The sequence below is a fragment of the Balaenoptera physalus genome, assembly GCF_965194825.1.
Source record: "Balaenoptera physalus genome assembly, chromosome: 5".
Taxonomy (NCBI): domain Eukaryota; kingdom Metazoa; phylum Chordata; class Mammalia; order Artiodactyla; family Balaenopteridae; genus Balaenoptera; species Balaenoptera physalus.
The window spans coordinates 98414776-98441476 of NC_138884.1; the positions used below are offsets into that span (position 1 = coordinate 98414776).

Consider the following 26701-nt stretch of genomic DNA (forward strand, 5'->3'; position numbering starts at 1 on the left):
CCAAAGCAGATGATCTGTGTACAAGCAAGCCACCTGGTGCTATCAATGGGAGAAGGAAATCCACCTGAACGTAGCCTCATGGGTACCCATGGGTGTTTGATGACAATTGTTGTTCATTCTGTTTTCTTGCCCTCTTGTAGATTTTCAATCCCCTACTTGAGAAGCAACTTGCTGAACATATCAAGTTATATTATGAAAGGTGTGCAGAGGTTCAAGAAATAGTATCTGTGTACACATCCACGGTACAGCAGGGGGACAGGAAACAAGAAGCATGTAAGTATTGAACTTCAAGAGAGCGATTCTTAGCTCCAGGCATTTGTAGCAACACGTTTGGCTTCTTTCATAAGGGCGTTGAAATAGAACATATGTGACTTGACCAATGGGGGCAAGTATGACCTCCCGAGATGGATGCAAATGATAGTGTGCCTTCCACCTAGATCCCACCAAGACCAACAGCCAGCAAGAACCCAAACCTGCCTCGTGGCTTCAACTAGCTGTAATTTAGTTTAAGAATATAAATGAGAGTGTTTTGAGCCTCAAATTGCATTATTCCCATCCATAATGGGATCTTAGGCCAGTCTAAGAAAATAAAAATGAATTGGAAAATAAATTAATCATTAGAAATGTTTCCCCGTCAGTGCACTTTTGTCTTGGACCATTAATATCTGAATATTAGCCTTCAGAAATGTTGAACAATGGCTTTGTTGTTTGGGGCTGGGTTTTATTTTTTAAATCTTTGAAATTGACTCATTCTGGAAGACATTGGTAACTTTTCAACAGAAGGAATGAATTTCAAATAGACTGCTTCCGTGCCTGCCCGTATTTGCAGACATCCTTTCATTCATACAGAGTGTGTATCTGTTATAAAACTCATCCCGTCTTGTCTTCCAATGTTCCAGCACTTACAAATTTCTCTGGCTATAGCTCTTCTTGCATGATACGGTGGCACTAGAGTTAGTCACATATGTTCTTTCTGGAAGAGAAATTCCTGTGGGGCCTTTGCCATCAGCAAAAGTAAATTGAGTATTTCAGTCCTGCCTAAATAATCTCAACATCTCCAGAGCCGAGCTTCCCATTTCAGGCCATGGAGGAATGGATATATGTTGAACATACCCCATTCTGATAGAGTTCACATGAAATGGTCATAGGAAGTGATTAGAGACGGTGATAGGTAAGTGTAGAAAGGCAGCACTTCTGCAATTTAATTTAAGAATAGGCTATACTAGTCTCCCAGCTGCTGCTCTCACCGCTGAATCATCCAGAAAATATGATGCTGTCAGAAGAAGGGAAGATATATAGGAATAGTAATACCCCAAACAGGAAAGAAACTGATTTTGATAGCTGATGTAATTTCAGGAGAGATACCCAGAGTCAGAAGGCCGGTCTTGCATGCTGATCTGTTTGGTGGCATTGGGAAGATTCTCCTAACATCTTCTACTGCCTTGCCTCCCTGGGGGTCCCTGTGCTTTGCTCCTCGACTCACACTGCCAACAAAATGGCCTAGATATTGTCCTCCTGGGGACCAGTCGGAGGCCAGCTGCTCATTCTGTAGAATTATTCAACAGCTATCAGCAACTTTGGCACATTTCCCTTGGACTTGGCTTTGAATTTGTGACCTCGAGGCAGAGGCATCGTAGCCAATTTCAAATCCCTGATGCACCCAAACCAACATCCAGTAACGCTAAGTCTGACCTCTTATTTCTAGTTCCCCGTGGAGGAAGGGAGTTAGAGAGGCAAGGCTTCCCTCTGATGGTATCCTGTGCTTCCCTTTCCTGTAGGCGACCTCCGGAATTCCTACCTGGACCTGAAGCTCAGGTACGGGCGGCCCTCGATGTGCAGAGCCCTCCTCTGGGAGAAGGAGCTGAAAGCCAAGCACCGAAGCTTGTTCCAGGCCTTGCTGGAGATGGGTTTGGTGACAGGTAATTGAGTCTGTGCCTCGCTCGCCTTTGGATGCTGGTTAGGAAGGTCCCTGTTTTTCTCCTTTCCCTCACCCTCTTTAGTGATTTATGCCTTGAAGTTATTTTTAACCGTAGTGTTCTAGCTTAATTTCAAATTTAAATTCTGCCCTTAATGTGTCCACCACTCAGTGTATCTGTGCACATTTTCAACCCTAAATACAAAAACTTAAATTTAGGAATCACTTGAGCAATTCTTTATTTAAAGCCAAGGCCACAAACGAGCAGCTGACAGCCAGAGCTGGCCCCCAAATGTGGTTGCTTTGGTATACACATTGTTGTCAATTTAAAAAAAATTAGTTACAGGGATCTAAAAACTTCTATGAAAATGCAAATTTCTAGCTTTTCTCAGAAGATCCAAAGATCTGGCGACGCCGGGCCTCCGTTCCTGAGTGGCAGCAATTCCAGAGGTGTGTGGATGGGACAGGCAGGCTCTGTCCATCCACAGCCCTTCCTGCCTCTGGTTGAGTACCTCCTGCCGACTTCAGTCATGGATCTTACCTGCCCGGGCCCTCGGGCCCTTGAACTTGAGACCTTTGATTTGAAGTACATTTTTTTTTTTTTAGAGGTTTTTTTTTTTTTTAAAACTTTGGGTTTATTTATTTATTTATTTTTGGCTGTGTTGGGTCTTCGTTTCTGTGCGAGGGCTTTCTCTAATTGCGGCAAGTGGGGGCCCTCTTCATCGCGGTACGCGGGCCTCTCTTGTTGCGGAGCACAGGCTCCAGACACGCAGGCTCAGTAGTTGTGGCTCACGGGCCCAGTTGCTCCGCGGCATGTGGGATCTTCCCGGACCAGGGCTCGAACCCGTGTGCCCTGCATTGGCAGGCAGATTCTCAACCACTGCGCCACCAGGGAAGCCCTGAGGTACATTTTAAGCAGCATCTCAGGAATCTGTGTATGTTTTGCAAATGTGTCCAGCTTAAGTCCTTTGTGATTTAGGTTTGCATAGTAATTAAGTACATACTGTAAGACTACAAGGAATCTTGAAACGATGTCTGTTAGGAAGAGGAGAGAAGCTGGAGGTGTTCAGCCTGGGGAAGGAGGGTAATGAGAACTATCTTAGCGGTCAGCAGCAGCCCATGGTATTCCATGACCAAACCCTTGGGTCAAGGCAATGCAGAAACTGACTGCTGCTGCATATAAGAACTTCCTAAAAATGGCAGTGTCCAGTGGAATAGACTCTCTTTGCAGATAGTGATTCACCCTCACCCCATCTTGAAAGAATTCAAACCATACAAGATATTTCATCTTTGGTTCATTTGATATTTGCTGAGTGACTGCTCAGTTACTTGGCTAGACTTCAGAGGTAAGTAAAATAGTACAAGGTCTCTGCCCTTGAGGGACCGACTTGAAAGCAAAGAAAAATGGTAATGTATTTTTAAAAATAAAAGCTATGGGAGTAATTGGCAAAGGCACAAAGAAGGGAGTGGTCAGTTCTACTTGGAAGTCTAGAGTGCTCCAGGAAGGCTTCCTGGAGGAGGTGACACTGGGATTGATTCTTGAAGGGTCAATTGATGTTTGCCAGATAAGCAAGGTGGGGGTAGGTATTGCAGGCAGAGTACAGGCAGAGACATGGGAACAGCATGCCATTTTTAATGACGTGCAAGGAATTTGGGAAGCAGGAGAAGGCCTGGAGAGTGATTATTCTTTTTTTTAAATTATTTGTTTATTGAAGTAAAATTGATCTACAATGTTGTGTTAGTTTCAGGTATACAGCACAGTGATTCAGTTATATATATATATATATATTTTTTTTCAGATTCTTTTCTGTTATAGGTTATTACAAGATATTGAATATAGTTCCCTGTGCTATATAGTAGGTCCTTGTTGGTTATCTATTTTACTTATAGTAGTGTGTATATGTTAATCCCAAACTCCTAATTTATCCCACCCCCCTTCCTTTCCCCTTTGGTAACCATAAGTTTATTTTCTATGTCTGTGGGTCTATTTCTGTTTTGTAAATAAGTTTATTTGTATCTTTTTAAAAAAATTCCACATATAAGTGATACCATATATTTGTCTTTCTCTGTCTGGCTTACTTCACTTAGTATGATAATCTCTAGGTCCATCCATGTTGCTGCAAATAGCATTATTTTGTTCTTTTTTTATGGCTGAGTAGTATTCCAGTGTGTATAGATACCACATCTTCTTTATCCATTCATCTGTCGATGGACATTTAGGTTGCTTTCATGTCTTGGCTATTGTAAATAGTGCTGCAGTGAACATTGGGGTGCATGTATCTTTTTGAATTATGGTTTTCTCCAGATATATGCCCAAGAGTGGGGTTGCAGGACCATATGGTAGTTCTATTTTTAGTTTTTAAGGACCCTCCATACTGTTCTCGTAGTGGCTGCACCAATTTACATTCCCACCAACAACATGGGAGGGCTCCTTACTAGAGCTCAGACTCCATCCTGACAAGTTTGGGCTTTACCTTGTAGGTGACGGGGACCTGTTGAAGGATTTCAAGCAGGGGCTAGAGGCGTGATCAGATCTGGGTTTTTGAGGTCACTCTTGTCAGCAGTGGGAGACTGAGGGAGGTAAACTAGAGTGCTGTGGAGCTGGAAGCAGGGGGGCCACTGCATGGCCCAGGGCGGAGAGGATGGGGGCCTGAATGGGACAGAGTGATGTAGACGGAGCCAAAGGATATAAGGGGTTGGCTCTGAGGGACTTCGTCACTGCCTGGATCCGGGAAAGGGAGGCCATGTGGAGTCAGGTGTCAGCATAGCCTCTGCAGCCAAGTGACCTGATCCTGATATTAACTTAGCACTTACTAGCTGTGTGATCTTGGGCAAGCCACTTCATTTCGCTGAGCCTCAGTTTCCTCATCTGCAAAATGGGGATGACAATAGTCCCTCTCTTCTAGTGTAGGGTTAAGGAATTGACACTTAGAAGAGTATGGGCACTTAGTAAACTCTATGTAAACAGCGTTTCTCAATCTTGGCACTACTGACATTTTGGATAATTTGTTGTTGTGAAGGGTCTGTCCTGTGTATTGTAGGATGTTTAGCTGCATTTCTGGTCTCTACCCACTAGATACCAGCAGCACTCCGTCCCCTCCCATAAACCTCCACCCAAGGGTGACAACTAAAAATGTCTCCAGATATTGCCAAGTGTCCCCAGGGAGGTCACATCGCCCCCGGTGGAGAATCACTGCTGTGTAAGTGTTACACTGTTACTACCAGGCAGCGACAATTGCTGGGTTTTCGTGGGTCTTCTGGGAGGTGGTGGAACTGCCCCCTGAGACAGGTGAACGGAAGAGGGCGATGCGTGTTGGAAAGTGTAGGCTAAACGGGCGAAGACCACATCACCTCAAAACTGGCTTTATGCGATTTCAGATATATTTAAATATAGTTTTACTGATTAAGAACAGGAGTGAATCATTTTCACAAAACATTCTTTTTCAAGCAAATACTCTCAATAAAGAATGTTTTTGTGTCATTTTTACTGCTCAGAAGTTTCTTTTAAAGAATGCAGAATGATTTTATTCTCTGTGGAGGCCTAGAAAGGGAGCTAATTAACCCAGATCATGAACCCCCAAACCTTGAGACTTGATGGGCCGCAGTGCTGGGGAGTTGTCACACTGCAGCATAGGCACGCGTCTGGCTGCCCTCGGTCAGGCTTCCGGGGCCCCCTGCCTGGGGGGAGAGGGGGCACAAAGCCGGATTTGCCACTTTAGGGCCTACTGCTGGTGCCCAAGCAGCCAGTCAGGTCCTTCTGGTGCCAAGTCTGCTTAGATCAGCGCCAGGGAGCGTACCCCGAGGGGCCCCTATCTCCCTGGGCATGTAGCCACCTGCATCGCGCCTCTCCCTGCCGTTTCCTGGCGCCCAGAAGCAGGTGGGGAGGGAGGGTGGGCAGGGTAGGCAAATCTCCAGAACCAACCTCAGGCTCCCATTCTGCCTTCACCCCCAATTTTTCTAGTTTACATTGTCCCATCCATAGGGACTGGGAGCCTCCTTCAGGGCAGGGCTTACACTCATTAAAATTCATCTGTACCCGGCACACTGCCCTTGCTTGGGGCCACCATAGTTAACTAGATAATCTCTGTGGTTAACCCTGGAGAGAGATTCGTGTCAGACATTGTGCCCAGTTTCTAACAATCCTGAGAGAAGTGCAGAAGATTTGACTTTGTAAATTGAGGGGAAAAAAAAAATTCCATTATTTACATATCTTTACTCTGGTCTCCTATAAAAAGAAGAGTAGTCAGACATGTATCTATTCCTGGTTCCTCACATAACTTTTGATCCAAGTTTATCCTGCTGTGAGTGTCTAGCTGGCTTCGGAGTGCTTTGGACAACTCTAGTCAATAGGAACTATGTTTGCATCATGTTTTCTGCTGCTGGCCTGAGCTGTTTGGTCCTGTTGACCAGTAGACTTTACTAGAATATCGTCATCATGTTACATTTCTTGTATCTGAGATAAGCTACAAGAACAGACTCAAGGATCAGATGTTGGCTGCTTAGAATTCTTGCTGTAGGGACCGAGCAGATGCAGTCACAGAGATGAGGAATGAAACCGTGTGAGTAACTTAAGTCACTCGTATCACAACCTTCCATTCATTCATTCACTAGACAAGTATTGACCAAGTGGCCCAGGATAGGACAAAGATGGGGCCATGTTTTGAATGAGAGTGACTTAGGTTAAATGCAAAGAAAAACGTCAGCTCCCATAGCTCCCACAAAGGGAATCAATTGGTGGAATCACTTTTTTCCTGGCATTAAAAAATATATATATGACAGCATGAGACGACGGCCTGTCATTTCTGGTTCTTTGCGACACTCACCCTTTTCTTGGCAGCCTCTCCTCACATATACAGCCAACTCTACTGCCAGGCTGCTGCACGTGCACGCTTCAGATGGCAGCGTTTTCCCCCGACACTGTGCGATTTTAGATGGATCGTTTGCTCTCCTGCTGAGCCAACGACGTACTTCAAGGGAGCCATGAGAACGGTGCAGGGAGTGCAGAGTCGGGAGCTCACAACCAGTAGGAGTGTGCTCTGCGTTCTGCCCAGTGAGGTCAGGAGCGGTCACCACCTTCTAGCTGTTCCCAAAAGACTGAGCTCTATTTTTCTACTGCACAAGAGAATCCCCAAATATTTACACCCTCCCTCTTTAAGGACTGTAATTTTAAAAAAATGTGTGTGGTAACATGCACATAATTTAAGACTCTCCATCATCACCATTTTTAAGTGTACCCTTCAGTAGCGTTAAGTACGTTCACATTGTTGCACAACAGATTCTAGAACTTTCTTATCTTGCAAAACTGAAACTCTGTACTCATTAAACCACAACTCCCCACCCTGCCCCCGCCCCCAGTGCCTAGTGACCACCATTCTACTTTCCGTGTCTATGAACTTGACTCTTCTAGATACCTGATATGAGTGCAATCATACAGTATTTGTCTTGCATGACCGGCTTATCTCGTTTAGCATAAGGTCCTCAAGGTTCATCCATGTTATAGCATCTGTCAGAATCTCCTTCCTCTTTAAGGCTGAATAATATTCCATTGTGTGTCTATACCACATTTTGTTTATTCATTCATCTGTTGATGGACACTTGGGTTGCTTCCCCCTCTTGGCTATTGTGAATAGTGCTGCTTTGAATGTGGTGTACAAGTATCTCTTCAGGACTCGGCTTTCAGTTCTTTTGGCTGTATACTCAGAGGTGGGCTAGCTGGATCATACAGTAATTCTATGTTTAATCTTTTGAGGAACCATTATCCTGTTTTCCATAGGGGCTGCACCGTCTTACATTCCCGTCAACAGCGTGCAAGTGTTCCAATTTCTCCACATTCTCACCAACACTTGTGATTTTCTGGGTTTTTGATAATAGCCACCCTTATGGGTATGAAGGGTAATTTATGTTTGTAAGTTATATACTGGGGAAAGTCTGGTTTCATAGGAATGAAGAATGTAATGCTCTCATAAAGTGACAGTGTCTACGAAAGAGCTTCACAGACAGAAAGGTACCCTATGGATATGAGAGACAGAGTCACCCGGATAGGGCTCGTCTCATCTGCCTTGACTTACAGCGCTTTGATCCTATGGGTGTCTCCATTACTCGCTTGATTGCAAGCTTGTTGAGGGTAATGCGAGAGGTGTAAGTATCCCACTATGCTTCCTATTCCTTCACAGTGTCTGCAACGGTGCTGGGCATACGTTAGGTGCTTAGTTATCAATCCTTCTTCCATATGACCCTATACAGTGCATTTATGCCCCACTCCCCTCAAAGAACACCCCTCAGCCACCCATGCTCTTCAACTTGCCTGCCTTGCAAGCAGCCTTCAAGTCCCAACTCAAACACTGCCTGCTCACATCGTCTTTCCTGTCCCCCCAGGCAGTCAGCTCCATCTCCCCTGCCCTCCTTGCCATTTTGTAGGTGTCCCTTTATCAGTACCTATCTTACCACATTACAATATTGATTTGCCTGTCTGATTCTACAGTGGGGCTCAGACGTCTTCAAAGACAGCAACAGAATCTAGGTTTTCTTTGAAGACCCTCAATAAGTATTTGTTGAGCCACTGAACGCGCTCCAAATGAATAAGTGATCTCATTGTAAATACTAAAAACATCTTTTTGGGTCTGTGAATCAGTGAAGGAACAAGGAGTTTAACTTCCAGGAGATACAAATTCAAGGTCTATGCTAGCTAAGCCATAACAGCAATCCAGACCGATGGAGTCTGTGGGCTTATTTGCCTTTTCTCCACATTCTTCTCACTTCTCTCACGCTTCCTTAGCCTGCTTCTCCCTCAGAAGCTGCTGTCCTGGCTCTGAAAACACCTTTGCAAATATAGTCCTGTTTGCCAGGTCAGCCAGGATGCTGTCTCTCAACTCTCCCCTGACAGCAAAAGTAGGCCAGGATCCTTCCTCGTCTATGCACGCCCATTGCAAAAGAATTCCCGAAACACAGCCCCCAGGGTTCTTGCTTTCATATATCTGTAACCTCGTTGCTGAGGTATTCAGGTGCCCAGATATGAAACAGCCCTAAGGTGCATGCAAACCCAACTTGGCACCCCTGTATTGAGAACCTCCAAGCATGGTGCTGGGCCCTGGGACGACCGTAATGAAAAGCGTAGACTGGCCCACACACGAGTCTTTGCCATGTGCCAGGGGGTGTGGAGGAAGGAGGCTTCTTACACGGTGACAGCTGATGTGCTAACCTAGTATAAAATGCAGCTGTCCCCACTGGTGGTTCTCACTCTGAAGCATCACAGGACTTGTTCTTCAGTTTCCAGAGTCAGCATGCCTTTGAATTAAGGAGAGCAGTGCTGGGCTTCCCTGGTGGCGCAGTGGTTAAGAATCCACCTGCCAATGCAGGGGACACGGGTTCGAGCCCTGGTCTGGGAAGATCCCACATGCTGCAGAGCAACTAAGCCCGTGCGCCACAACTACTGAGCCCACATGCCACAACTACAGAAGCCCATGCACCTAGAGTCCCTGCTCCACAACAAGAGAAGCCACTGCAGTGAGAAGCCCACGCACCTCAATGAAGAGTGGCCCCTGCTCGCCGCAACTAGAGAAAGCCCGCGCACAGCAACGAAGACCCAAACGCAGCCAAAAATAAATAAATAAGATAAATAAATAAGTAAATAAGTAAAGACAGCACTGCTTTTGGGGCACGCAGCTGCAGCACACACAGATGTGGCAGCCAACCCTTCCTGCCTCCGGCATTCCAGAGCCACGACTCTGCCTCCTGATTGCCTCGAGTGGCCCAGGAATGCTCCTGTGGTGCTCTGTCCTGAAGTTCACCGCTGTCCAGGCTCTGGGGGGCATCCGACACAAGGCCCCATGTTCAAGACTTCAGGGGGACCATTCTGCTTGGTCAACCTCTGTGTTGTTTCCTGGGGAAACTCCAGTTCTTTAGGAAAATGGCTCTTGTCAGAGCATAGAAATTGCCCTATTTGCATTGGGGCTTTCTCTAACGCTAGGCTGGTAGTGTTTTAGTATGCACGCCTTTTCATCCTTTAAGAGGTATGCTGGCTGTCTCTTTTTACTCTCCTCTCACACCTTTCTTGACAAAGTGGAACCCTTTGAATTCAAAAACCCTCTGAATGGGGCTCTGGCATCAGGGAAGAGAAGTGGTGAGGACCGGCTGGTAAGAGGCGGCAGGAATGGCAGAGCTAGGTGGGGCTCCAGGCCAGAGAGCTGGTATGGTAGGAAGGAGAAAGGAAGGACACGATGGCCCAAGTGCAGGGGGGACTCGAAGGCAGGGAGGCCCAGGTAAGCGTGACAGGTGAGTGGACCAGCACGCCCTCCAGACATTTGCCCTGAGGCCAGAACTGTTTACTTCCTTTCTTCCTTTCATGCTGGACTGGGCACCTCTGAGCCCATGGTAGCTGATGACTGTGGCTACAGAAAGTCCAAGGTCTGCCAGCAGATGGTTCTCGGGAGGAAGCCAGGTCTGAGGCTGGGCTCCCCTCCCAGGGCTGACACCATCTGCATTGTTCCTTCAGGGCCACAGCCTGACTCCTGCCCCAGGCTTCAGAGAGCAGAGCGCAGGGGACGACGTTCCTCTACACAATATGCAGACAGGTGCTGGCTGCACTGTCGTCCCTCTAGCTTGTTTCTAACTCTTCTGATTTTTGCCAACAATTGCAATGTTTATTTGGAGACTAAAACGCAGAGCATGGAAATGGTAGAAACACAATGGGGTTATTTAGTAATGCCAGGATCCTGTGTCCTTTAAGAGCTATGTTCACTGTTGTTCATTAAAGGACCTTTATCTTATTTTTTTTTAATTTAGAAAGCATATTTATAGTTTTTAAAAAAAAAATCCACGGAGAGAGAGAAAGAGGGAAAGGGAAGGACGGAGGGGGCGAGGAGGAGGGAGGGAGATAAGTTACACGTATGAAACCAGGCAATCTGCACAGGACAGAAAAGTACAAGTAGTTTACTTTTGAGAGAGAAATAAGCCACTTCTTTGAGTCTCGGGAACCCAGTGGAGCTCATCAAATGAGAATGCAAATGAAGGATGTGCTATGTTTTTCTAAATCAGTAAACTTGGTGAAGATCTTTCCTTTTCTGGGTATATGGTATTTTCTCCTTTCACATTTTTTTCCCTTTTCAAACTTCTTCCCTGGAGGCATTACACCTTTTGGAAGCTTGAAACTAAAAATGACTTTCCTGTTGTTGTCTCGTTCCCCTCATAAGGAATAAGTCTGCCTTTCTTCTCCCAAATTCTCCATCAGAGGCAGCTCTGGTTCCTTCAGTAGATGACTACCTTCTCATTTTCTGCTTTTTGCCTCTTTTAATGTTGAGCGTGGGCTTCCCTGGTGGCGCAGTGGTTGAGAATCCGCCTGCCAATGCAGGGGACACAGGTTCGAGCCCTGGTCCGGGAAGATCCCACATGCGGCGGAGCAACTAAGCCTGTGTGCCACAACTACTGAGGCTGCGTGCCACAACTACTGAAGCCTGTGTGCCTAGAGCCCGTGCTCCGCAACAAAAGAAGCCACCACAATGAGAAGCTCGCACACCACAACAAAGAGTAGCCACCGCTCGCTGCAACTAGAGAAAGCCCGCGCTCAGCAACGAAAGCCCAGTGCAGCCAAAAATTTAAAAAAACAAAAAAAACCCCAATGATGAGCGCACAAATGGTGACCTTGTGGTATTGCTGGAAAAAGGAAAAAAGAGCAAAGTAAACAATGCTGTGCTACTCGGGGAGATTAAGAGTTCATTAATGCTGGTGGTGCCTTTGTTTCCTTAGCTTCTGGTGTAGGAAGAAAGAAAAATGGGAAAATGGCTCCTACTTCTATTTTGTTTGTTTGTTTTTCATTACTCCATTAATCTCCATAAATAAGGCATGTTTTTTAGTTATAGATCTACTAGAAAAAATGCATATGCTAAACCAGTTGGGTGAAATTAACAGTTTCATTAAATGGATTTTTAAATTGCCAGTTTTATATCACCAGTGACATCAGAGCTTTGATTTTGTGCCACATTTGGAATACAAACTTTAAAGAATGTGCAAAACGAGCGGTTTTCCTTTAGAAGTATTATGATTTTATTATTATACTCACTAGTGCAGAAAATTGTCTAGATTCTTTTGCAGAGAAAATACTGATTGGTAATGTCTTGGTGGGGGGAGTTAAGAATTTTAATAGGTAAAAGAAATAATGAAGGTTTTTCAACCTGCCTCCGTTTCAGTCTGCAAAGTTTTTTTGTGTGTTTGCTAAGGATTTGAACTTTGTGAAGGATCCCCCTCCTGACCCTTATTCTCCTGCAATCCCAGTTACCTGGGCAATCCCAGTAATGATTTCTGGGATTCTGTGCCAGAGGTCAGCAGGTCAAGTGTTTCATTTGGACCTCCATTTGGCTTGGAGTCTCTTTTCTCCTCTGAGCCCCCAAAGCCCATGTCTGTGGGTACTCAGGCAAAACTCATCATATTAGTTATTTTTTTAAATGCCTATTTTATTTTATTTTTTGTGTGAAATGGCTCTTTTTTTTAAATTAATTTTTATTGGAGTATAGTTGCTTTACAATGTTGTGTTAGCTTCTACTGCACAGCAAGATGAATCTGGCAGAACAGGCAAGGCTGGAATGAATCGTTAACAAATTGTTAATGTTGCTTTGCTCAGAGTGTGCACAGAGGGGCATCAGAGATGAGTAAGTATTTAAAAGTAAATATATGAATAAGTAGGAGTAGGATTTACTCTGCAACTCCATCTGAGTACTGCAGTACACACCAAATCTAGCGGAGAGGGTTCTTATCCTGTCTAATGGTTGGGTAGGATGGACTTTTTCTCTCAGCTATGCAAAGGGAGAATCCAAAAGGAGATCCCCGGACTCCTGGTGGAAAAGAGGGTTATTAATCAGATACATCCCAACAGATGAGCAGAGGGAAATGCTCGAGGATGTTCATTGCTGTGTTGCTGGTTATAGCAAAACCAATGGAAGCAACCCAAGAGTCTAAAAATAGAGAACCGGTTGGAAAAACGGCACTGCTATAGAATGCAATACTATTGAAACTTTAGGAAGAATGAGCTTCTGACTGCCGTGGACAGGTATTCGTGGTATGTGGTTAATTTAAAAAAGAAAGTTGACAGATAAACAACAACGATTTACTGTCTAGCATAGGGAACTATACTCAATATCTTGTAATAACCTATAAAGGAAAAGAATCTGAAAAAGAATATGTATATATGAGTCATTTTGCTCTACACCTGAAACTAACACAATATTGTAAATCAAATATAGTTTGATAAAAAATTACACTCATAAGGGAAAAAAAGTTGAGAGTCCAAACCTATAGGAGCTTTTTGGAAAGAAAATGCATATGTATATAGGCAGATAGAGGTGTAATGAATTATTGTCTATACCAAGGAAAAGTCTGGAAGTATATACACCAAGCTTTCAACAGTTTATCTCCACTATTAAAGAAGGTTTGGGAGAGAGAGGACTTCTGTTTTTGTTTTATACAAATCTATATTATTTGATTTTTTTTTTTTTTACAACAAGCAGCGATTTCTTTAGGGACTAAAAACAAAACAGAAAGAGAAGCAAACTCCATGTGTTTAGTTAAGGTGTTTTTAGCGCCTACCTCTTGGGATGGAGAGTAAGTAAAAGCAAATCCAAGCTGCTGCCTGTCAGAAACCTGGAGAGGGCGGAGGTGAGGGGTTCCAGGAGCCAGGAGATGGGACTGCCTTAGCTCTGGGTGAGGGGGTAGGTGGGCTCCTTTTCCACAGCTCAGCAAGTGAAGGCATGTGCCCCCCTACCAGGGGCAGCCAGCCCGCCTGTGTGCCCAAAGGGATAGGCATTAGCTCATAATCAATGGTTTGGGTTTCACAGTTTCATCCGTGGATCCCACTGGCTTCTGTGTTGATGTCTTGGAAGAGGCATCAACCTCTGCCGAGGAATTGCCATTAAATCCAATCTCAAATCCTCTCACTGAGAGTTTTCCCGCATTGGAAACTCATCTCTGTTCATTCCTTGATGGAGCGCTGATAGAGTGAGTCTCTTGTTGCCTCCTGGAAGTTGTTAGTAACATTTTAATTTGGGATGGAATGAAGAAAATCAAAGAAAAATGTTGGGTATAATTCTTAGGGGGAGAAAATTTTCATTTTAAATAAATTGACCACATCTCTTTAAATGGAAATTGTACCTATGCAATCCTATATAGCCGTTTGTAACATAGCATCTAGTAGATGCACAGAATAGAATTATAAACGTTCATTGGCTGAATTAATAAAACAAGAGATGAATAATGTAGACGGACTTTAAAAGACTGTAACAGATTATAGGGCCATATCACTTGCCCATCTGGACTTAAGAGTTTAACAATTTATGGGGGGATTAGGTAAAAGGAAATATCATAGCTTAAAGCAGTCGCGTAAAGAGGTCTCTACCATGGTGGCAAGGTACCTATAAAGACAACTGGTTGCCCATTAATCAGGAGGTAGGGGGAGCAGGGTGAGTAGGAGTCTTGCTTCTGTGACCTGCCAAGCTGGATTCTAAGCTTGGCTCAGCCATTTGCCAGCTTTGGTGACTTTGGACAAGTTAGTCGACTTCTCCAGGCTTCAGTCTCCTCATCTGAAAAATGAGGACGTTAATAATAATACTTACCTCTTAAAATTTGTTTGGATTACATGACATAATTTGCATAAGACACTCAACCCAGTATTTGGCATTTTATAGGCCCTCAATAAAAGTTGACTCATTCTTTTTATTGTATTTAGAAACCCACAGGGAAAACCGGAAGCAAAAGATGATAAGAAAGCATCTCAAAATAAGGTTCTTGTGCTCAACTTTTTACAGCAGCACCTAGGAACTATTTCTGAGATAAAACACACCCCCCTTCAGAGTCTTAGAGGGAAAAAAAAATCTCTCTGGCAGTTTCGGTGGTCCTGACTTGGTGGTGAGTTACTCTGAGTAAATTACTCTCTTGAGGCGCTCTCTCAGCTATAGAAGGCACATCCTTTTCTCCAGGATACTAGCCTGTCATTTAGTGCCAAAGGAAAAGCTGTTTATAGAATGACACCCTGGCATCCCCAACGGGTTTGGTTTACCTCCCCGGAAGCTGGTATATATCAAGTCACTTCAGGACCAACCGTATTAATAACTCAGGTGATTTAGTAGGCTGTTCCCACTTATTTTGTCGACCCCATGGTAGTTAATTGTGTGTTCTGTGAATTGTGTTATTTACAGTGCCGAGGAACCAAAGTGAATCCGTATTAGAAATTGGTGGGCGGATGTTCGAGAAGGCTGTAAAGAGACTTTCCACTGTTGATGGTCTTCACCAAATTAGCTCTGTCGTCCCCTTTCTGATGGACGCCAGCTGCTGTGGATACCATAAAGCATCCTACTACCTCGCAGTCTTTTACGAAACTGGATTAAATGTACCTCGGGATCAGCTGCAGGTAGAGTATTTCGCGGGCTCCAGGAACATCAGTTACCTGCCTTATATTTGCAGAGTAAGGCTCTCATGCCCCGGGTGGAACTGGACATGTTCATTTTCCCTGGAGTCCTTTAAAAATTTTACACTCAAGAAAAACAGCCTAAGGCTGTGTTAAATACAGGATCTCCCGCTGTCAGTGAGTGAAAAAGGGCACTTTATCCATTTCTAGGCACAGCATGGGGATATGATGGGTATACTGACTGAGGAATAGTTTGAGCAAGGCTTACCAGAATCCCAGTCATTCAAGCACAGTTGCCTCTTACCCAGTTCTTGTAACTATTCTGGCTGTGGGTCCAGTATCCCATATGACTTTTTAGCTAAGTGAAATCATCTGGACCTCTAAGCAAAGTATTGTCACATCCAGCCTCCTGTCATTAAAATAAATGTCATACTAGACGGTTTTGTGGTATTGAATCCAAATTTATTATGCAACTTGCCTAACATTTGGAATCGCATTTTTATAAGTGCTGCTAAATGGTCCCTGATCACTTTTAGTTTTTGTTTGTGCACATGGGATCGTTCATCCTGGATTTGAAGAGACTCAGACTGTTTAGACCTTCCCAGGTGGCTCTGTGTTCCTTTCACTTGACTTCTTTGTGTGTGTCTCTGGCTGTAGAAGCTCATGATTGATGGCATGCTTTCCCAAGTCCCTGAGGCGGTCCCCACCAAGGTGGAATAGGGTAGAAGATTCTAGCCCCGTCTCTGTCACAAAATGGCTGGTTGCCCAAGGACATATGACTTCAACTTTCTGAGCCTCTATTTCCTCAACTCTGAAATGAGATGGTTGGACCAGTCGATCTCTAAAGACCCTTCCCAACACTAACGTTCTGAGAGTGTGAGGTTGGGACGTGGCCCGCTATTCAGATCATCTGACCCTAGGTGACGTAGCTGAAGTGGACCAAGATACTTAGAACAGTTGTCAGATACACAGAGAGATGCTGTGACATAAGTCAGGGGAGGACTCCCAATCTTCACTGAGAAAAGGACAAAGGCATTTTCAGCTGTTAGACGTTGAGAAGGACAGATAGCCATTAGAAAGCTCTTGTGGCTTCTTTTCTAACGTTTCTTAAAAAGGCATGTTAACTTGTTTCTGGAATGACTAAGCTCATATGTAGAGGTGAGGCCACATGACCTTTCTATGTTTAGGATTTTGTGACCCTTTTCTATGATCTCGTGAACACTGTCCATTTCTTCTTAACAGGGCATGTTGTATAGTTTGGTTGGAGGCCAGGGCAGTGAGAGGCTGTCTTCGATGAACCTTGGGTACAAACACTACCAGGGTATTGATCACTACGCCCTGGACTGGGAGTTGTCCTACGCCTACTACAGCAACATTGCCACCAAGACACCCCTTGACCAGCACACGCTCCAAGGAGATCAGGTACGAGACAGAAGTGGGTGGAAACGGTTATGGCCCTGCTGACTAGAGCTTCCTGAACAGTTTTTTATTTTATTTTTTAAAATTATTTGCTTTATTTATTTATTTATGGCTGTGTTGGGTCTTCGTTTCTGTGCGAGGGCTTTCTCCAGTTGCGGCAAGCGGGGGCCACTCTTCATCACGGTGCACGGGCCTCTCACTATCGCGGCCTCTCTTGTTGCGGAGCACAGGCTCCAGACGCGCAGGCTCAGCAATTGTGGCTCATGGGCCTAGTTGCTCCGCGGCATGTGGGATCTTCCCGGACCAGGGCTCGAACCCGTGTCCCCTGCATTGGCAGGCAGATTCTCAACCACTGCGCCACCAGAGAAGCCCTGAACAGTTTTATTAGGCGTCTGCACCTGTGGCTGGTTTATTCGCTGGCCTTTAGAGTACAGGCATAATCCAATGGAGAGAAAAGCTTTCTTGCATTCTCCAATTCATATTTCCTCAGTGTGTTCTCAGGCGGAATGCAAGGACCATCCTACATCTATGCGTGAAAAGTGTGAAAAGCTTTTCATGAGTGAGAGGGCCGGTATGGGGAGGGTAGATAACGGCCCTGGACAGATTTTGATTTTGAAAAAAATGTTTACCAGAAACATAGGCATTTTGTCTTTGTTCCAAAACCATGTGAAAGTGGTGGGGTCTGGAGATGTTAGTCAAATTAAGTGAGGGCAGTAAGCCAAGGGCTCCTCAATACGTCACAAGCAAATGAGGTCTACATAACGAAGAAGCTCCATCCCTAGCTGTGTTCCTGCTGCCAGACACCTTGGGCAGAAGCGTCTGCCCATCACATGAGCCTCAGTGCTCACAAGTGATGGACAGCAGGCGATGTTTGAAGACCCTGTCCCATCCTGGATTAAGAACTGGATGAAGGGCACTAACTCCAGCCCCTAATTTTGCAGGTTCCCACGTCTTATTGACTCATTAGGCAAAGAAATCAGTGGTTCACATCTGCCCAAAAAACAACATGTTACATTGGACCAACTGATGGTTTGTTTGGGGGACCATGAATAAAAGGGTGTATAAAGGTGATAGTGTAAGAATAAAAAGAAAGCTGCCTTTAGATGATGTAGGTTTGCATCCAGCAGGAGTAGATTATGATGTGGTTGGCTTCTTGGCATGTATTTTTCTGTATCTCTTTCTCCAGAATGGTTTTAAGATGTTTTCATGGTCACAGCACTTGAGGTAGTTGAGTTAAGTGCAAGTAGTCTGTACCAGGAGATGGCAATTTTTTTCTGCAAAAGACCAGATAGTAAATATTTTAGGCTCTGCTTTTACAGTCACTATTGCAACTACTCAACTCTGCCGAAGACAATATATAAACCAATGGGGTGCCTGGGTTTGTGCAGCCATAGACAGGAGGTTACTGCATGGTCAGATTTGGCCCTGGTTTACGCCATAAACCCTTAATTTTCCCCCTTATGCTTGGTGAGTCTGGACTGATAGCAGGATTGTGGAATCTTAGGCAGAGAAGCTAACTGGGAACCAGACCGTTCACTCTTCCTCGTGCTGCTCCTGTGTCGCACTCAGAAACCCCCAGTGGAGGAAACTTGTGCTTTGACCATTGGGAATGAATGGTTTCTGGAAAAGAAATCTACAGTGGCCACTGTACAGTTATGAAATAAATGACTCAAAGGTACATGTTGTCAGTGAACATGAAACATGAATCAAGCTATAAAATGCCCAAAGGCTGTCTGCATAGCCATTCTAATTCTTTTAGAAAATAATGATTTCTTCTGAATAAACTTACACACTCTTATCATTGTCATCTGTATTCTCTCAGCGTATATAGGCTATGTGCAAAATCTGACCTCAGTTTGACAGGAATTTATTTATTAATTGATAAAGTTTTTTTTAAAAAAATTCTTCTGAAAACACATTCATACAAAATCAAGCCACAAAATAATATTGCCATTGTTCTGCTAACCCTGAATGTGTTAATAAAGCCCTGTATGTATATATTATACTTTTAGGAATTCTAATTCAGCATAATTTAGCAAGGGGAGATGGTATGTTGCTAACAAGCTCCTTTTCTTTTGAAGATTTGGCCCGTGAAGTGTTATGATTATGAAAGAAAATGTTTAATTGGTCAGAACCAGAGAAGATGAATAGAGAAGATCCATCTTGCAGCTGGAAAGTCGTGTGATTAAGAATCATAGATAGGAATTATACAGTTAGAAGAGTTGTATCATAGCTCATTTTAAGAATGTGTAATTAATGGTTTCTTGAGAATTTAAGCAGGTGTCATACATTGATTTAAATGTCCTTTTGTTGAGAGATCTATTAATTCACCAGCAGCACATAACAAATGAGGAGATATGGAAAGCCAGACCCCTAATTAACAAACCAAGGATCCGTCAGTAACTTCTTTCTTGATTCTTGTTTCATTTTCTCTTTTATGTAACTCGTGGTTCCCATCAACTTCATCTTCTTTATTCATAATCTTGCTTCATGTCACTTCTTTATGATCTAGGGGGACTCTGCTTCAGGTTAAATAGAAAGAAGATGGTAGGGTTTTTTTTGATTTTTGGTTTGTTTTTGTGGCTTAATCCCAAATGATTCCTTTCATTCTCTTCACACCTCAGAATTTGCTCTTCTGAAAGATTTGGTCCTCAGCCTTCTCTGTCTACACCTTCTAGAGGGCAGGGGGTCTCATCAACATCCCTGGTTTCAACTGCCCTCCACATACTGATGACATGCACATCTTATTCTCAGGCTGAGGTCTTTCTTAAAACCCCCACCTGCAATCGTAACATACCACAAAGGGAACACACCACCTCCTCCTCTCCATTCCCCACAGACACCTCAACCAATGGCACCACTGTCCGTGCCAGCAACGGGGGAGTCACCTTTGATCCCCGCATCACCCTACCAGTTCTAATCCCCAACAGCGTTACATGCAGCTCTCCTTCATCATCTCTCCCCTGAGTGACTCTGACAGCCTCCTGTTCTACTCTGAGTTATGGAATGAATTGACCCTTAAATTCATATGTTGAAGCCCTCACCCCCAGTACCTCAGAATGGGACACTGCATTTGGAGCTAGGACCTTTGAAGAGAGGATTAAGTTAAATGGAGTCATTAGTGGCCCTACTCCAGTATGACTGGTGTTCTTACAAGAAGAGGAGATTGGGACATAGATGAAACAGGGGGACAGCCATGTGAGGACACAAGCTAAGGAGAGGGGCCTCAGAAGAAACTAAACCTGCCAGCATCTTGATCTTGGACTTCCAGCCTCCAGAAGTGGGAGAAAATTAATTTCTGTGGCTTATGCCACGCCGTCTGTGGCGTTTTGTTATGGCAGTCCTGGCAAATGAATTCACCTCCTAACTGGCCTTTCTGTTGCCAGTCTTGTTCCTCCCCATTTTCTTCCCACGGAGGCCACAGCGGGCTGTCGACAGTGGAGGTTCTCAACCTGACTGCACATCAGAATCACTTGGGGACTCAGAGAATACCTCTGTGCAGGCTCCGCCCCACAGTCTTATTGAAGTGACAGAGGGAGGGCCCAGGCATATAATAGGTGTATATATGTCTATGTGCATGTGTAGCTTTAAATAGCTCCTCAGATGGGCGTAACGTGCAGTCAGCGTTGAGAAGTACTGACCCGGAAGCACTAAGTCCAGCTCATCACCTGGCACAGGAGACGTTCCTTGATCTGGTTTCCCTCTGCTTCCCCAACCTCAGCTCTCAGCGATTCCATGTTTGGCCTGCCCACCCTGGCAATGCCAAGCTTTTGGTCACACCATGCTGTCCACAATTCCTGGCCCTGCTCAATCTCCTCTGCCTGGTTTGCTTTCTCCACTCCCACCCCCCTTTTCCTGCCTCCTGACCACCCCCTCCTGCTAGGATGCTGGGCTCAGACACCACCACCTCCTTGGATCTTCCCTTTGCTGTGCCGCCATGGCACCCGGGCACACCGCCGCCATTGCTCTATGATGGGTGCTGTGTGCGGGTCTCGGAGCCGGCTCTCCCAGTAGACTGTGAGCTCCCCGAGACAGGCACCTTGTCTGTTCACATCGGTGACCCCAGTGCCCAGCCCTGTGCTTGACATGTAGTTGGCACTGACTGTTTACTGATGGGATGGTGGGCAGCATGAGAGTGCCGAGTATCCGGTGATGGACACAAAGCGATCACGTCTCGTTGATTCTCTGGTGCTTTTTGATGCAACCAGTGTTCATTGTTGATGGCAAGCACCCAGCCACTTGGCTTGCAACTCTGCCCCTCTTGCATTCAGCACCGCCTTTGTATGAGGAACCCCCCGTTTGGGGAATCTTGGGTACTTGCTTCCCTGTCTCTCTCCATCATTACACCTCATATTCCTCCATTCTTACTTTAAAATCCCTAAAATGTTAAATTTCAACAAAGAAAACTTACACCCCCCATTGGGATCCAAACATTATAGCTGATTTTAAACACGCTAAGAGGCAGGTTCCTCATGGTGGTGTCTACAGGCCCTGAAGGAAGTAGTGGTTTAAGTGTAGCCTCTGAAATTGCCCTGCTCCTGAGTTCCCAGGAGCACTGGCCGGAGTGTTATATTTCACGACTTCAGAGAATGCAGATGCTCCAGAAAATGGGGGGCTGCCGAGAGCCTTTTCTCTCCAGGTCCAAATTCCACCACATCCTTCGCCCTCCCTACTCCCTCCCGGCTCTGCGCTCTGTCCTGCCTTTCCTGTGATTGATTGCAGACAGCTGATATGATGTGAACACTGCCCTTGCAGCCTATAGACTGAGCGGAGAGAAAGGAGGTAAAGCGTATGAAGAGTCAGTGTCTGTAGGACAGTGTGATGCCTTCTCTGACACTGGGTCCAGGGGCATCTGAGGAGTAGAGTCTCTGGACATTGGACCTCCTCTAACCTGGTCAGCTGGTTTTAACCCTACGGTATAGGCTATGAACTGCTCATTCTAGAGACGTTGATTTTACAACACAGGAACAAAAACAATCCACTGCCCCGGGAAGGCACAGAAGATTCCAGAACTGGTCAGTCTGGGACTCTGAGTCCCTGTCAGCTTCTCCCCAGCTCTGCCCCCGACCGTGGTCCCCACCGTTCCTTCTCCACACCAAAGCTTCTTCTGGGATTGGTCACTTTCCCATCTGAGGCATCATTCCCTGGTCTCAAAATGTTTGATGATGAACAACCCAACACCGCTCCCTTTTAGGGGTTGTTCCTTCATCAGATGTCTTTGTAGATGGTTGGCTTTCACAGAAGGCCTTGGATGTGTGGCTCTGACTGGTGCTAGTTGCCACTCTGGGGACCCCAGAGCTGGGAAGACACAACCACTGGCCCAGGTGTGGCAGGCAACTGTGGTGTGGCTCCAGGGCCAGTTTGCCTGGTTCAGGTCCCAGGTCTGCATTCACCGGGTGTAAAATCTTGGATAATCCCACTCACTTTTCTGTCTCTGCACAGCTTTTTCACCTGTAAACACTGCCATGACTGTCTGTACCTCACAGAGTTTATAGCATGTATAAATTAATCATATGATGTGCGTTGAGTGGACCTCAGCACACAATGTGGATTCTCTCAAATGTTTCCAGCCCCAGCACTCCCTCCTCAGATCTGTCCCTATCTTCGAAAGCACCGAATTCTCTTAGATAGATCTTCATCCCCCCAACGTAAGGCTTTGAGCTGTACAAAACTGCAAATACCAACAGGAAGGCTAACGTTCTAAACTGCTATCAGCCCTTTACATGCTAGAATGAACTAAGGACCTAAAAAACGACGAGTTACCGTTCCTGAGAGCTTCCCATATGCCAGATGCCCTACTAAGATCCTCACAAACAATCTCATTTAATCCTCATGCAACTCTATGAGGTCAGTACAAGTATTGTTCCCATTATACAGATGGGGCAACTGAGACTCAGGGAAGCCGAAGAACTTGCCCAAAGTCACACAGCAAATGAGTAGTGGAGCCTAGATTTGAACCTGGATGTTACTAACTCTTCACACTATAAAAAATAATGGCTAATAGGTGGAGTGCTTTTGATGTAGCAGATACCACTCTAAGCTTCATTTTTATGGATATAGAAACTAAAGCTCAAATAAATAAAGTCAGTGGCCCAAGGCCCACAGGTAGTTAGTGGTGAGTTAGAATTCATGTCCACTGGGTCTGATGCGAAAAGTTGTGCTCTTAATGGCCCTGCCCTACTGCAAAGCTCAACAGTACTACCCAGGGAAGCAGGAAGGGGCTAGGTCAGGAGACAGTGATATAAAAGACAAAAGAATTCCTTCTTCAGAGTGAGGCATGGTTGCCCAGGTCCCCTGCAAACGTGGCCTTTGCCAAGACCCCTCTCACGACACTGTTAGATGGAGTTCATTATGTATAAGGGGAGACGATGAAACAGCCCCCATCTGCTTCTCCCAGATGCATGAGTCATTCACAGGATGGTGCGGCTAGGTGAGGACTATGGGCCCCACAGCTAGCCAGCCTGGGTTTGATTCCAAAGTTTGAAGAACGTAGGTAAGTTACTTAACCTTTCTGGGCCTCAGTTTCCACATCTGTGAAATGGGGATATTGATGGTGACTGTCTTGTAAGGTTGCAAAGATTCAGTGAGTCGTTCTGGGCCAAGCAACTGGTCACCGCACACAGTTCTTGCTGGTGATTATGATATGTTACCACTGCCAGAGAGTAGCAGAAACACCTAAGAGTATAAATCCTTGCAGGATAGAAACTCTGGCTTCATGTGTTCTGTGTTTCATTCAAGTCCCATGACAAAGTTAAGGAGGAAGAAACAAAATAAGGAAAAGAAGAAAATTAACCCCAAATCAAAACACCCAAACTCTCCAGTTGAACGAAAAACTTCTAGCTGAGAATTCTGTTGTTCTAGCAGCCTTAGCTTCAGCCCAGGATTCCAGGGCCTTCCCGCTAGAGGGCGACATCATGGGGGAGCCCATCAGAGCCTGTCTTTGGAGTCAGACCAACCTGGCTTCCCGGGCTAGCTCTACAGTGCGACCTTGAGTTCATGGTTTCACCTTGTGAGCTTTAGTTTCTTTACATATAAATTGAGGACACTGATATTTGGGCCACAGCCCTGCTGTGAGGATTAAATGAGAAAAACGTTTGTTAAACACGCTGCACATACTTGGTTTCAGTCAAAGGTGGTGGGCATCATTATTCCAATTGTTGCTGTTTGCTGGGAGGCGTGTCAAGGTTAGACATCCAGCAGGAATTGATACCACTGGGTTCCTAGCTCTGTCCCCAAGTCTGCCCCCTATTGCCCCTGAGAGGGACCTTTTGGCTCCACATGGCCATAGCTGAGTGACCCTCTTAGGAATGGGCTACAGGCTAGTGCTTGTGAATCTAAGTCATTTTCTTCACTGACAAACAGAAAGGGTCAGAAGGGAAATCAGGCCTGGCTCCTTGTTCTCTAAGGCTTCTTCCCAAACGCATCCAGATCCAATTTTTTCACCATCTGCTTGTGGCCCTGAAGCCCTTCCCAGGCGCTCCTGGTACTGTTAGATAGCGTTCATCATGTATAACGGGAGACTGTCAAACAACAAGACCATTTTTTGGATAAGCAGCCAAAATTTATACATAAAAATGAGTCTTATTTTCTTCAAAGGAGGCAGATACCTGGGAGGCTGTGTGCAAATTCAAAACATTTTGTGAACTTTCCCATGGGTTCCTCTTTAGAGCCTCTGGCACATTCTTGCTCACATCCTCAGAGTTAAAATGCCCTCTTCTTTTCAGTGTAGATTTCATTTTGAAATAGCCGAAAGATATCGGAGGCTGAGCCTGCTAAATAAAAAGGGTTTAGTCATGCAGGATAATGACACTTTGGAATAAAAAAAATAAGGTTATACTTAGAAAATCTTGATTTACCTTTTTTGATGCTGTGTAATCTGGCTCTGCGATCAGCAGCACAGAGGTGGACTTCTGAATTAGCCTGAGCGATGGAAGAGGAAGTGGAATAAATTTTGTCCTCCCAAGGAAAACACTTTGATAGGAACAAAAATACCCATTTAGATATAGGACATGTGATCCATTCATTTAAAAAAGAATCTGATCTCATGGCTCTGTGGACACACCTCATATTTCAATTATTCATATAGTTTTTACTTGAGCAGTTGCTGCTTTAAGAATAATGTCATGTCTTTTGCATGCCCACATCATTTGGATATTTTCATTCTCCCTTCTTCTCCCCTCCTTTCCTCCCTCCCTCCCTTCCTTCCCTCCTTCTTTTCTTCCTTCCTTCCCTTTTAGGCATACGTTGAGACAATTAGACTAAAAGATGATGAAATTCTCAAGGTACAAACCAAAGAAGATGGAGACGTCTTCATGTGGCTGAAGCATGAAGCTACTCGAGGCAATGCAGCAGCTCAGGTAAAAATGCGTTCCACAGTTTTGGAAAGTCTCTCAGCCATGATAGACCAGGTTACGCCGTGATAATAAAGTATCCCAAACCTAGTGGCTTAACACAACACCAGTGTATTGTTGTTCTCTGTTGTTCTCACTACACGTCCAATGGGGGTGGCGTGGGCTGTGCTCTCATAGTCCCCTAGGAGCCCAAGCTAACAGAGGCTTCACCAAAACACGCTTCCAAAGCCATTGCCGCAGGACGACGCCGCGACACATCACAGGCTGAGTCTTAACGTTTCTGCTCAGAAGGGGCACGAGTCATTTCTCACATTTCATCAGCCAAAGGAAGTCAGCTGGTCACTCTTGACCTGAGTGAGCCGGAAAGGTAGTCCAACCGGACCCAGAGGAGAGAAAGCCACGATATTTATGATCAGTCCTAAGACTACCATCAGACATTTTAGTGCATCAGATAGAAATAAAAAGAAGCATCTTGGGGTGCAGGAGAGATTAGGTGGGCATAGAGAAGAAGGCCACAAAATCAGCTAGGAGAATAATAGAAAATCTGTGTTGCATGTAAGACCAAAAGGATTGACCTTGTCTCTTGAACATGTTTTGTCTTTTGGATAGACCTGTAAGAGGTACAAGAAAGGGCAGAGGGATGGGAGGACCCCCCCCCACCCCATCTGACTTCTTGCCCTGATTTCACTATGAAGAAAAGTCCTTATGGGAGCCAGCTAAGGCTGATTGCACTGGAGGAAGGAAACCTCCTTCCCTAAGGATGGATTTAGCTTTTGCTTTGTGTTCCCAGTGAGCACAGTGTCAGGAAGAGCCTCTGCTCTGGGTCTGCTAAGCAGGCAGAAGACCAGAGATGGGAAAGAGAAAGAAAACCAAAGAACGCATTGGCAAACAAACACTTCAGAGACCCGGTAGTAACGGGTCTCCCACCCCTCCTTGGAGGTCTTCCTAGCGTCTCAGAAGATGCTTTCCTGGAAGTTACAAGGTTTTCTTTTGGGAGGTGGAGGATGGAAGAGAAGAGAAGGAGATGAGAGGAGAAGTAGAAAGAAGGAAAGAAACTCAAGGCCCACAAGGGGCCAGAATGATAACAAATGTTGCCTGTGCCTCTGTCTTGGGCTCTGTCCCGCCTGCAGTCGTTCTAGTGCAGGAAGGAATTCCAGTGCATATAGTTCGGGAAATGCTGCTGCCGGATTTCATGGCTGCTCCAGAGCTGGCGTGAACGTTCCTAACACAGACACTTCTTCCCGCCTTCACTCAGCAAATCTTTGTTGCGTTGCTTCTATGAGTTTCTGTTGAGTTCTGCTGGGTGGGAGCTGGGGGCACAAGGGCAGACAAATAACGTCTTGAGATCCCTACCACCAAAGACCCCCAGCCTCGACCGAGTCTCATGGTGGAGCCAGCCATGTAGACAGATGCTGGGATAGTGCTGTAGGGAGATGCCCTGATGTGGATGTGCACAGGCCTCCACGCCGTGCACTGGGCCAAGAGGACGGACAGTACCGCCCAAGGAGAGGGCACTTCACGAGAGCAGGCAGTGTGGTTGTGGATCCATCAGCTCTGGCCTGGGCGCAATAGATTACTTCACATACACACACACACACACATACACATACACACACACACATACACACC

At 45.3% G+C, this 26701-nt stretch overlaps 1 protein-coding gene across 1 annotated transcript in view; it reads left to right on the forward strand.

Moving 5' to 3' along the window:
• SEL1L3 (SEL1L family member 3) overlaps positions 1 to 26701 on the forward strand; it is a 101005-nt gene that overhangs the window by 37703 nt on the left and 36601 nt on the right. Inside the window, exons 8-12 of the mRNA XM_082464549.1 lie at positions 141 to 273; positions 1779 to 1919; positions 15094 to 15305; positions 16545 to 16724; positions 24959 to 25078. Of these exons, the coding sequence (XP_082320675.1) occupies positions 141 to 273; positions 1779 to 1919; positions 15094 to 15305; positions 16545 to 16724; positions 24959 to 25078 (786 nt within the window). The remainder of the gene's footprint in view (positions 1 to 140; positions 274 to 1778; positions 1920 to 15093; positions 15306 to 16544; positions 16725 to 24958; positions 25079 to 26701) is intronic.